The 10,232-nt window shown below is 41.1% G+C and overlaps 1 protein-coding gene across 1 annotated transcript; it reads left to right on the forward strand.

Annotated features, from left to right (window-relative positions):
• The first annotated feature begins 6,563 nt into the window (after positions 1–6,563).
• LOC135587763 (transcription factor NIGT1-like) lies at positions 6,564–9,549 on the forward strand. The gene is made up of 5 exons (XM_065079511.1): positions 6,564–6,808; positions 6,877–7,100; positions 7,197–7,506; positions 7,823–7,899; positions 9,016–9,549. The coding sequence occupies exons 1-5, from the start codon at positions 6,688–6,690 to the stop codon at positions 9,400–9,402; spliced, it is 1,119 nt and encodes a 372-aa protein (XP_064935583.1). The 5' UTR covers positions 6,564–6,687; the 3' UTR covers positions 9,403–9,549.
• Positions 9,550–10,232: the final 683 nt, after the last annotated feature.

Below are 10,232 nucleotides of genomic sequence, written 5' to 3' on the forward strand. Positions count from 1 at the left end.
AAACAAGAGGGAAGTAGTATCTCTGATTATCTACAACATATCAAGGTTATCATTGATGACTTGGCCTTGATAGGTTATTCCCTATGTGACAAAGAGGTTGTCATTCATACCCTCAATGGTCTCAACACCGACTACAAGGAATTGGCTGCTGCAATTCGGGCACGCGACTCGCCAGTCTCTTTTGAAGATCTCTATGATAAGCTGACTGACTACGAGATGTACTTGAAGCGTGCGGACAAACTGCCTGGATCAACTGTCACTGCTCAAGTCAATCATAAGTCTAAACGGAAGAGCACTCGGTACTCGCCGAACATCACCCAAGGTTTGGCTAATGCGCCTCTTGATTCTGTGAGTTCCATGCAACACCCCTCCTATCCTCCTAGTCATCACTTCTCGCAAAGTGGCAACTCCAGCCATCATCCGTCTTGGCGTCCTGCCCTACCGAGCCATCAAAGACGGGTCGTTTGCCAACTGTGTGACAAAGTCGGCCACTCCGCTAAAGTTTGCCGGTCTCGTCCCCGCCTCCCTGCTCCGTCACACTGGCCTCAGGCAAATCTCCTAACTTCTCCGACACCTAGCCAGTCCAACTGGATTGTCGACTCTGGTGCCTCTCATCACATCACCGCTGATCTTCAGAATTTGTCTCTTCACAATCCCTATGGCGGCGATGAAGATATCATCATCGGTGATGGTAAAGGACTTCCTATAACTCATATTGGTTCCACAACGCTTAATTCTGACTCTAATACATTTACCCTCGATGATGTTTTATGTGCCCCTCATATTAAACGCAACCTCATTTCTGTTTCTCAATTTTGCAAACATAACAATACTTTCATTGAATTCTTTCCTGATTCATTTCTTGTTAAGGACTTGAGCACGGGAGCATCATTGGTCCAAGGCCCGAATAAAGACAACATTTACGAATGGGCGTCAACCTCTCGAATATCTCAGCCCACTGTTCATTCTTCTGTTGCGGCTCCAATTGATGTGTGGCATCGTCGGCTTGGTCATCCCTCGTCCTTTATTCAGCAGAAATTATTATCTCGTCACTCTCTTCCTCTTTTTAAGTCCACTAATTCTATGATGCATTGTGATGCTTGTCTTAGTAATAAGAGTCATCGGCAGCCTTTTGGCTCATCTTCCATTTCCTCTTCTAAACCTTTTGAAATTATATATACTGATGTTTGGGGTCTTGCTCCAATCTTATCTTTTGATAAGTTCCGATTTTATGTTATTTTTGTAGATCACTTCTCTAAGTACACATGGATATATCCTCTTTCCTATAAATATGACGTTTCTCGCATTTTTTCCACTTTCCAGAAGTTGGTCGAAAACTATTTTCAGTCTACCATTAAAACAGTCTACTCTGATGGTGGTGGTGAATATCAAGCCCTGACATCCCATCTCTCAGCTTGTGGCATTCAACACCTCAAGTCTCCCCCACATACTCCTCAACTAGTTGGTTCTGCCGAACGCAAACATCGGCATATAGTAGAAACTGGACTCACACTTCTACATCAGGCTTCCATGCCTTCAACTTTTTGGACAGCAGCCTTTCAAACTGTTGTCTACCTAATTAATCGAATGCCTACACCAGTTCTATAATACCGGTCCCCCTTTGACACACTATTTCACAAACCCTCTAACCTTCGTAAACTCCGAGTGTTCGGTTGTTTATGTTATCTTTGGTTACGTCCCTATGCCTCTCATAAGTTAACATCCCGATCTACTCCTTGTGTCTTTATTGATTACTCACTTGAACATAATGCTTTCCGCTGCTATAATCTCCACACTCACAAAATCTTCATATCACGTCACGTTGTCTTTGTTGAGTCTAACTTTCCTTTCCAAACCCTTCCATATCCTGCCATACAGACCACTTCACTATCTCACTGGGGTATACCTTCGGTCCAATCGGACGAGCCTCCCATGACTTCGTCTACTTTCTCCCCTCCTGATCCGCACTATATCACTCCAGTTCAACACTTGCCCATTCCTACTCACTCCACTCTTCCCCAATTGATGGGGCAATATGTTCCGAAACACAACCATCCTCTTTACCTCCTTCTTGCCCAAGTGCCCCTGACGTGTCTCCACTTGACCCGACTTATGCCACAGATCCTCACCCAACATCACCTCTCAATCATGTCGTCTCTAATCATCCTATGACCACTCACTCTAAGCATGGTATTTTTAAACCTCGTCAGGTACTTAACCTACAAGCTATCATGAATTCCTCATCCCCCAACGTTGAACCCACCACCTTCACTCAAGCCCAAAAATCTCCACATTGGCGTACTGCCATGAGTGAGGAATATAATGCCCTCCTCCATAATTCAACGTGGGATCTCATTCCTTTCCATCCTTCACAAAACATCATCGGGTGTAAGTGGGTCTTTAGAATTAAGCGGAACCCAGATGGCTCTGTTGCCCGATATAAGGGTCGCCTGGTCGCCAAAGGGTTTCATCAACGACCTGGGGTTGATTTCACTGAGACGTTTAGTCCTGTTGTTAAACCCACTACAATTCGGCTCATCTTGAGTCTGGCTACCACTAAAGGCTGGCAATTACGACAATTGGATGTTAATAATGCCTTTCTACAGGGATCTCTATCCGAAGATGTTTTTATGCAACAACCCCCTGGTTTTACTCATCCTCAGTATCCACAGCATGTTTGCAAACTTCGGAAAGCCATTTATGGACTTCGTTAGGCTCCGAGAGCTTGGTACACTGAACTTAGCTCATTTTTTACTTCTGTCGGCTTTCTTAACTCCAAATCTGACACTTCATTGTTTCTGCGACATTATCATGAAAACACAATGTATATTCTGGTATATGTGGATGATATTATTATCACAAGCAACAATCCCATCAGCATCCAAGCGTTCATCAAACAGCTGGCAGCTCGATTCTTGCTTAAGGATCTCGAACCCTTGAGCTACTTTCTAGGCATCGAAGCTACCTTTACATCTTCCGATCTCCTTTTATCACAACGCAAGTACATTCAAGATTTGTTATTAAAGACAAATATGTAGGATGCAAATGCAGTTACAACCCCCATCTCTACTAGTGGTTCTCTCAAATTATCGGATAGAAGTCCTGCTACAGAACCCACTCAATACCGCCAAGTTGTTGGCTCTTTACAATACTTAGCTCTCACGCGTCCAGACATCTCATTTGCTGTCAACAAATTATCACAGTTTATGCATCAACCATCTACTCTACACTGGTCTGCGGTCAAGAGACTTCTATGATATCTTAAAGGGACCCTAAATCATGGACTTTTTTTTCGTAAACACTCTCCACTTTGTCTTCATGCCTTTGCCGATGCTGATTGGGCAGGTAACCTTGATGATAGAACATCCACATCAGGGTATATTATCTTCCTTAGTGCTCATCCAATCAGCTGGAGTTCTAAGAAGCAAAAGACAGTCGCTCGGTCTATAACTGAAGCTGAATACCGTTCCATTGCCGCTACCACTGCAAAACTCAATTGGATCACGAATCTACTCCAGGAACTCAACATCGATTCCACCCCTACAATATATTGTGATAACATTGGAGCTACCTATCTGTGCGCTAATCCGGTATTCCACTCCCGCATGAAACATATTGCTATCGATTTCCACTTTGTACGCGATCAAGTTGTCCGCCGTCAACTTCGTGTTTCTCATGTTCATACGGCTGATCAATTGGCCGACTCATTTACGAAGCCTCTAGCTCGTAAACTTTTTATATTACATCAGTCCAAGATTGGCCTCCTTGATCGGAGCACCATCTTGCGGGGGCATGATAAGTAGATGAGATTTTCCTAACTGGTTGAGGAAATCTCACCTGTATAAAAGGAAGGAGGATATGTTAATAACAATCAACTTCTTATGCAACTTGTTTATCTATCTATTTTCTAACAAAAACAATCTTCTGTCACACTCCAAGAGCGATTCTAGTGTTGGGGCTATTAATGCCTTCCCTCCAACAATAATAATGGTGATTTTTCCCTCCAGAATGCTTCTAATGCTATAATCTCTGTAACTTTACTCTCATCTATTTTGTTGTTTTTTTTTACTTGATTTTGCTGGTGGTAGATGGTCGTCTATGTTCTCCACCATCGTGCTCGTATGAAACAACATCAATTGTCTCTTGACGTAGTTTTCCCATATATATCTTCACGAAAGGTTTATAATTCATCTTAAAATAATGATTCACTTTCAGTTTTCTTCTAACCTAACCTAAAATCCTTTATTTTTTTATTAGCTATTTTGATCAGCTTTATTATAATTCCTTTATCATTATTCTAATGCATTTAAGATATATGCCTTTGTGCCACATAATTGAAACCATTCTTCTAACTAAATCCAGCCTAAATTAATGAGCAAAGAGCATTTTTCATGAAAACTTGGTGGCATAAGGAGCATAGATGTGCTATCATCACATCAGCTTAAGACAATTGACATTTTGGTATTCCTATAATTTTCCCTAATATTCAAATTAAATCAAAAATCTAAATTTAATCGAAACTAAATCTAAATCGAACCAGTTTGAATTTAGTTTAGTCCGAATCAATTCATAAATGGTTCAATTTTAAAGACTATAAATGACTTTATTTCGATTAATCAGTTGGAATCAAATTGATAATAATTTTAATTTAAAATATATTAATTCAATTAAGTTTACTGTCCTAAGCCTTTAATCGGTGGGAACCGATTAATCAAATAATATTAGCTCAATTTAATAAATATTATTATATCATCTAATTAGATTAAGATTTTGATTCGATTAAATTAAATTAAATTAAATTAAATTATTTAAAATTATAAATTGATTAACTGATTAACCGAATCGAATTAATCATTTTTAAACTAGTTCCATTATGTAGATTCGAATAGGTTCTAGTTTGAATTATTTTATTTTAATCAAACAAAATAAAAAATAGATTGAGTTCGATTTAATTTAATACGATCCAAACTGATTTGAACACACTAGTGGTTCATATATTATGATCCATAAAATATTTTTATTATATTTAAAAATTCAAATAATTAAAACATCATTTCACTTTCGTTGTTATTAGAATTATGGTTCTTCACATTTAAATGTTCTTAATCTCATAATATTGTCAATTTTAAATAATATTCCCTGATCGACAAGTAAGGTAGCTAACGTGTGACGTATGTGTGGAGGAACATAGGAGAAAGTAACAACATTTACGATGTTAGCCAAATGTAAACAATCAGAAATAATGTTCTTCATGTGTCAGGGAATATCACTAACATTAATAAGGATGTTGATAAGTTTTACTGGATCAGATCGAATATTCGATATCATTTACACTATTAAAGCTCATCCTAAATGATCCAATATTCAATTTGACTTGCGTCATTATCAATGAGTGTTATTGCAGCCGGTTGTGATAATTCCAACCTTTACGTTGTTGATATTAAAATATTTCTTAATCTATGTTATCTTCAAAGTTCATTGTTCATTTTAGGAAAAACTCAACTGGTCCGAGACTAAATTTGATACCTGTCAATTCTCATCCGACGTGTCGAGGCATCAAGTTAGTATCGAGCTATCAAGTTACCAAGATCGAAGAAACTGAGTTATCGAGTTAGAATTCTCAATTTACCAAGCTCCCCCTTTCTGTAGAGAGTTGTTCCCAAAATCTAGCTCTTACATAAAAAGTTTAATATCAGATTTTTTCAGATCACCAGTAAGGAGTGACGAGAGAGAAGAGAGAAAAAAAATTATAATTGATATTCCTGATCATTGGTTTTTATTGAAAAATAATTTTGTTATTTTTATTGAGATAGCACATATATGACATAACAAATCTTATCGTTTCAGTGTGCACGTGTCAAAGTTGTAAAATAATAATTTTTTCCTTATTAATATGAGATTTTAGAAGCGAAATAATTTTTAAAAATTCATAAAGAAAATTTGCTATATATTTTTAATCCATGTGTTAAATCTTAAATGGACGATTATACCCTTTTCAAATATAACTAAAGAAAAGACATATTGAAGTTTCTTCTCTTCCTAAATAAAAGTTAATATATATAATTTTTTAAGATTACCAAACGTTTCATGCCTCGTCAGCACAAAGAATGTATTGACGAGAGGACAGCATTCACAACGAGTACAACTGTCCAAGGTATCTAACGCCCACTTAAAAAGAATATTCTTCCGGAATCACACAATTCATCAACCTACGCCATCCCCTAATCAATTCCCACATCCCTATCCGGTCGCTCCAAAACCCCGCGGCGGCATCCGAAGCCGACCCAACCCGCCCTCAACCGGCACTTAGGAAGCGCCCCTTGGTTTCGGCTAGGGCCATTCCCCGCCCCCCCAGTCACGTGCGCCCTGGTAGCCCCCGGCAAAACTTCGGGACGCTGCGGAACTCTCCAGAATCTCGCCGACCCGTACGCGGCGACAAGAATATTCCTTCGCCCCAAACGCATCCCAGCCATTCGTTTGCTCCTTCAGCGACATCCACCCGTTGGCTTACGCGCTCCGTGGAATCCCACGGCGTTTAAGATTCAAACCCCCCCTCCGCTCTTTCCCCATCCCCCACCTTTCACCCTCCAATCCCTCCCCGCCTCATCAGACCGAGTCGGATCTCTCTACGCGACGCCCCGACCCTGATTGCATCCTCTCCATCGAGATCTCAACCAAAGCACATCGATGGACCTGCTGGGGCGAGCGCGGAGGTACCATGACTACATCCGAGCGCTCAAAGAGGAGCGCAAGAAGATCGAGGTCTTCCAGAGAGAGCTGCCTCTTTGCCTTCAACTCGTTACGCAGGGTATCGATCTACTTTTCTGTTTGCTGCTTTTGATGGTGTCACTCATGGAATAGTTGACGGTGCTTCAGCGATCGAGAGCGTGAGACATCGTGCGGGTGAGGAAGAGGGGGTGTATGAAGGGCCGGTCTTGGAAGAGTTCATCCCTCTGAAGCCGAGTCCCACTTCGACGTTGTCGGAGGAGGAGAAGGGTGAGACTAGGAAGAGCGCCGCGGCGATCGGGTGGGATAGGAAGCCGGAGTGGCTTAGATCCGTCCAGCTCTGGAATCAGGAGCCGGACACAGACCTTAAAGTGGTGAGAGGACGAATTTTGTAGTGGTTTCTTTTCTTTCGCCCTTTTGTTGATTTCATGTCGATGGGTTCTGATCTTGTTGGTGGTGGTGGGTGATAGGAGCCACCGAAGAAGCCGATAGCGGTGAGCTTGAAGAAGATCGGCGGCGCATTCCAGCCATTCGACAGGGAAAAGCATGTCGCGCCACCAGCGGTCGTGGCAGTAGCACCACCCGCGAGCTCCACTGCCGGTGGTGGTGATGGGAAGGGTGGAGGTGGAGGATGTGCTGACGTTGATGGCAGCCGCAGCGGTGGACGAGACAAGGAGAAGGAAGGGCAGTCCCAGCTCCATCGCAAGGCGAGACGCTGTTGGTCGCCGGAGCTCCACCGCCGGTTCCTGCACGCCCTTCAGCAGCTCGGTGGCTCCCACGGTAAGCCCCAAACACACACAACACCATTAATAGCGTCGTCGCCATCACTAGTCTCTGCTGCCTTGAGCATCTCACAAGACAGAATTCGGCTCATGCTCATCTCAAATTTGCTCCTTTTACCGACCAAGATGCGTTTCTAAAAATTGGATCTTGTTGATGCCCAAACACACACAACACCATTAATAGCGTCGTCGCCATCACTAGTCTCTGCTGCCTTGAGCATCTCACAAGACAGAATTCGGCTCATGCTCATCTCAAATTTGCTCCTTTTACCGACCAAGATGCGTTTCTAAAAATTGGATCTTGTTGATCGCAGTTACAACTCCGAAGCAGATCAGGGAGCTGATGAAGGTGGACGGGCTCACCAACGACGAGGTCAAGAGCCATCTGCAGGTCAGTTACAAGAACCTTTACCATTTCCTTCTCCTTGTTGATTGCGTGAGCTACAAACAAACCCGAAAAAGTGGAATGCACTGCGGCCCTGGTTTGGATGCATCAGTATCGTGTTGTACCCGCAAAGAATCCGATTCCTTCGCACCGATTCACTATCTTCTCCTCATGAACTCTCCAAGGTCCTTTTGATGCCCTTTGTTTTGGCTAGCAGAATCTCTCTGCTACTCGGTCTCTGCACCCTGGTAGAATTATATGCCTAGAATTACTAATGTGTTCGTTCCATCGACTTCCACTTCTCTACCCTGCTTAATTTTCTAAGATGGAGAACCCATCTTTCTTCCAGTGGCCAATTTAGGTTAATAGATTAGCATCCAAACCCGGGATTCCAGATATGCTGCATGGACCACAATGTAAGCAGCGTTGTGGTCAAAATCTTGGTGGAGCCCGTGATGAACCAAACCACCCTCCAAACTTAATGCCTAGACATTCTTATAGACACAATGGGCACCCTTGAGGGGAAAAACACTCGAAACCAAGATTTTAAGAAAAAAAGAGATACAATGGGCACCCTACATTTAAAAATAGAACCAAAATTTTCATCGTATAAGATCAATTAAAAGACTCTTAAATGATCCTCACTCAATTATAATTCTCTTATATAAAACTCGAATAATTATATCTTTTCGATCCTCCTTTAGAGCTCTATCTAGAGAAACCCTAGAAAGAAAGAGGCACCCAAAATATTCCACATCAAAACCTACAGAAAAATATCTAGAGAAACCCCAGAAACAAAGAGGCACCCAAAATATTTCTCATCAAAACCTACAGGTAGAATGAGATATTTAGAGAAAAATCAAATTCTGTCTCTCTATGATACTAGCTTCAGATATCCTCATGTATTTATAAATCATTAACGTATCTATCCGCATGTATGGTTTAGGTTAAGTTCCATTGTAGCTATCTTAATCTCTTCTCTGGTTAATCTTCCTCTAAACCATGCTTTGCGTTGGGACTATTGGCATTTGATTCAGTGAACAGGGCAATTATTGTGTCATACTGACATGTTTTCGATGCCAATATCTGTTCGACGTATTGTCATATTTGATCTTTGTTCAGAAATATCGGCTGCACACCCGACGGCCGACCCCAACGGTACAGAGCAGCAGCAGCAGCACCAGCAGCCCCCCGGCCACCCAGTTTGTGTTGGTCGGCGGAATTCTGGTTTCGCCGCCAGATTACGCAGCAGCATCACCTGAGAATGGTGCTTATGCTCCTCCGGATAGCATCTACGCCCCATTAGCATCGGTTCCATCGGACTCGAAGCTTCGAAACCAGCAGCTACATCAGCAGTCGCAAAGATCCATCGCGAGGCCTTCGGACACAGAAGACAGATCCGGCGGTGAAGATGACAACAGCATGCGGGATGATGGCGATGCCACCAACTCTGCGTCCCCTACGACCTCTGCAACTTCTCAAACCACCACAGCCTCGCCTCTCTTCTGACTTCACCACGATTTTGACTGCATCCTTTGTCTCAGTCTCTTTGTAAGGAGAGCTTTACGACAGTTGTACACATGATCAAGATTTAGTATCGCCGGTGAGTTGTAAGTGACCATATTGAGTTCATACAATTATGCTGAGCTTTGCCAACATTGTGCTCATTTATTCTTCTGAATTCCACTGTTCTTATCTATAAATCCGATGTCATCATGTTCAATTATTTGGTTATCAAACATTTTCTGATTTATGAAATATAAGGAATTTTATTATGAAAAAATTATAAAAAATATTGAAATTTAGAATTTGATTGTTATGTGAATATGTAATGTGCCTTTAGCTTTTGATGGGAGGGAATATACAAAAATATTTTGTTCATATCATTTTTTTTATAAATTTAAAAAGAAGAAAAAAGTTTATTTGGAATTTTTGTGAGAGCATATAGAAAAGATTTGGTTTTGAATTTGGATTAAATGGTAGGAACTATACTTTATGTTTTTCCTCTCACAGATAATAAATATTGAATCACATCAATCTTATATTATTATTGAATTTTGTATTGTTCTCTTAGGTATCTACGTTTTTTTCCCTTTTCACAAATTCTATAGTATTATCATTTATCTTGCGCAATGGATCGAGAATAATTAGAATACAAAACTTCTTAGACCCCATTCAGACTCAGTGGAAAGGATCGTAAAATTACAATTGACGGAAAATTTTTGGTTGTTGGATTGGTTCAAAGAACAACAACAACAAAGAAAACAAAATTGTAATATCCCAACTTAGTTAGTAGATTGATTATGAAATAATTATTTAAAAAATCACATGGTATATTA

Source organism: Musa acuminata, chromosome BXJ1-8, assembly GCF_036884655.1.
Source record: "Musa acuminata AAA Group cultivar baxijiao chromosome BXJ1-8, Cavendish_Baxijiao_AAA, whole genome shotgun sequence".
Taxonomy (NCBI): Eukaryota; Viridiplantae; Streptophyta; class Magnoliopsida; order Zingiberales; family Musaceae; genus Musa; species Musa acuminata.

What these genes read in the sequence shown, in the direction of transcription:
- LOC135587763 (XM_065079511.1), top strand. Translation starts at nt 6,688, where the DNA reads ATGGACCTGCTGGGGCGAGCGCGGAGGTACCATGACTACATCCGAGCG. An exon ending in CGGACACAGACCTTAAAGTG is followed by an intron (nt 7,101 to 7,196) that starts GTGAGAGGACGA and finishes GGTGGGTGATAG; the next exon opens with GAGCCACCGAAGAAGCCGAT. An exon ending in GCAGCTCGGTGGCTCCCACG is followed by an intron (nt 7,507 to 7,822) that starts GTAAGCCCCAAA and finishes TGTTGATCGCAG; the next exon opens with TTACAACTCCGAAGCAGATC.